The following is a 2,022-nucleotide window of genomic DNA, read 5'->3' as shown; positions in this document are numbered from 1 at the left end:
TTAAAATAATTGTACAACAAAGCCAATCATATAACTTATAACAAATCATGTGTCCTGAAACAACTTTGTGAGAATAAAAGCTTCCAATTTTACACAAAAGTTATAACCAATTAACCAATTATTCAACTTTCTTGAGAACAACTTCAGTTTTGCAGGCTAAAGCTAGTTCTAAAAATAGCATACTAACCTCTTGTGTATGAAAACACTCCACTTTTCCCCTTATCCTCTGCTTAAATAACTGAAAGCCAACACTATATAAGCCCATAACTAGATCATAACTATATAGTATCACATTTTCTCTTATCATATCATTAGTAGTTCAAAATATTATAGTATGGACACAGGAAAGTTTTTTCTGGTTGTTCTTTCATTGGCACTAGTTGTTGGTGTGGCAAAGAGCATTGAGTTTAGTGCTAAGGACTTGGAAACCGACGAAAGTTTGTGGGATTTGTATGAGAGGTGGAGGAGCCACCACACGGTTTCCAGGGATTTAAGCGAGAAACAGACTCGTTTCAACGTGTTTAAATCAAATGTGAGGCATATCCATAAAGTGAACAAGATGGACAAGCCTTACAAGCTGCAGCTCAACAAGTTTGGTGATATGACTAACCATGAGTTCCGAAACTCTTATGGATCAAAAGTGAAACATTATAGGAGTCTTCATGGCAGCCGCAGCAAGACTGAGTTCATGCATGAGAATACTGACAATCTGCCGCCTTCTGTTGATTGGAGGAAGAAAGGAGCTGTCACGCCTGTCAAGAACCAAGGGCAATGCGGTAACTAGATATTCTGAAATTGTAATTTTAATAAATAAATTTTAGAAAAACATGAAAGATAATTGAGAGTGCATGTCATATGTTTTTAGGTAGCTGTTGGGCCTTTTCAACTATTGCTGGAGTCGAGGGAATCAACAAAATCAAGACAAATAAATTAGTGTCGTTATCTGAGCAAGAGCTGGTTGATTGTGAGCCTGACAACAATGGCTGCAATGGCGGATATATGGAGAATGCATACGAGTTCATTAAGGAAAATGGCGGGATCACGGCTGAAACATTGTACCCTTACAAAGCAAAAGATAATAAGTGTGATGCCTTAAAGGTCTTTATCGATGCAATAAATATTTTTTTCAAGTTCCATATGAAATCAACTAATTAATAAAAACTCTTCTTTTTTTGTGTATTGCAGATGAACGCTCCTGTAGTTGTGATCGACGGGCATGAAAATGTACCTGAAAATGACGAGGACGCTTTGATGAAAGCTGTTGCAAACCAGCCTGTATCGGTAGCTATCGATGCAGGTGGTTCAGATTTTCAATTCTACAAAGAGGTAACCTTTTTAAAAAAATATATATTGCTGCTCAATCAATCAGTACAAATAGACATCCTTTTAGAGAGTAATTTTCATATTGTAGTAAAAATCTAAAAGTTGAGACAATGCAGGGTGTGTTCACCGGGGACTGTGGAACAGAGCTAGACCACGGGGTGGCTGTTGTAGGCTACGGAACAACACTCGATGGAACTAAATACTGGACAGTCAAGAATTCTTGGGGGCCTGAATGGGGAGAACAAGGTTACATCAGAATGCAACGCGGCATCGACGCAGAGGAAGGGATTTGTGGTATAGCCATGGAAGCTTCCTATCCTGTGAAATCAACTGGTGATAACCCTGTAAAAACCCCTCATAAAGATGAGCTTTGAATTACCTGATGGCTGGTACACATATAGGGATCACATTGTTGTCGGAAAGCCATGTAACAAAAAGAATAATTAAAGTTAAATATTCGTTGGATCTTGATCTTGTTTATTCTTAATTCAACATGAAGCCTGTGTACTGATTACTGAAGCAAATGCTTGTTACAAGTGTTTGTAGAAAGGAGTCGGTACTCAATATGTAGCACATTGTACCCTGTTTGCTTTGTAATTGTTTTCTACTTTAATAAAGAGAAGTTCATATGAAATTTCCAAGTTCAAACCAATTTCCTCTGCAACAAGAAAAGATGAAAATTTAGGACATCAATTGTAG

At 37.5% G+C, this 2,022-nt stretch overlaps 1 protein-coding gene across 1 annotated transcript; it reads left to right on the top strand.

The window, feature by feature from the left end:
* The first annotated feature begins 275 nt into the window (after positions 1-275).
* LOC141667574 (vignain-like) lies at positions 276-1,788 on the top strand. Its single transcript, XM_074474122.1, has 4 exons — positions 276-776; positions 866-1,098; positions 1,186-1,326; positions 1,440-1,788. Exons 1-4 carry the CDS (start codon positions 335-337, stop codon positions 1,695-1,697), a joined length of 1,074 nt encoding a protein of 357 aa, XP_074330223.1. The 5' UTR covers positions 276-334; the 3' UTR covers positions 1,698-1,788.
* The last annotated feature ends 234 nt before the right edge of the window (positions 1,789-2,022 follow it).

This window comes from Apium graveolens, chromosome 6 (assembly GCF_009905375.1).
Source record: "Apium graveolens cultivar Ventura chromosome 6, ASM990537v1, whole genome shotgun sequence".
Lineage (NCBI taxonomy): Eukaryota > Viridiplantae > Streptophyta > Magnoliopsida > Apiales > Apiaceae > Apium > Apium graveolens.
The sequence above is the reverse complement of the archived record's forward strand: the minus strand, read 5'-3'. Positions and strand labels throughout refer to the sequence as shown.

Excerpts from the sequence above, each read along its gene's own strand:
- LOC141667574 (XM_074474122.1), top strand. The coding sequence starts at position 335 with ATGGACACAGGAAAGTTTTTTCTGGTTGTTCTTTCATTGGCACTAGTT. Across the intron at positions 777-865 it reads CAAGAACCAAGGGCAATGCG|GTAGCTGTTGGGCCTTTTCA; the intron begins GTAACTAGATAT and ends ATATGTTTTTAG. Across the intron at positions 1,327-1,439 it reads ATTTTCAATTCTACAAAGAG|GGTGTGTTCACCGGGGACTG; the intron begins GTAACCTTTTTA and ends GAGACAATGCAG.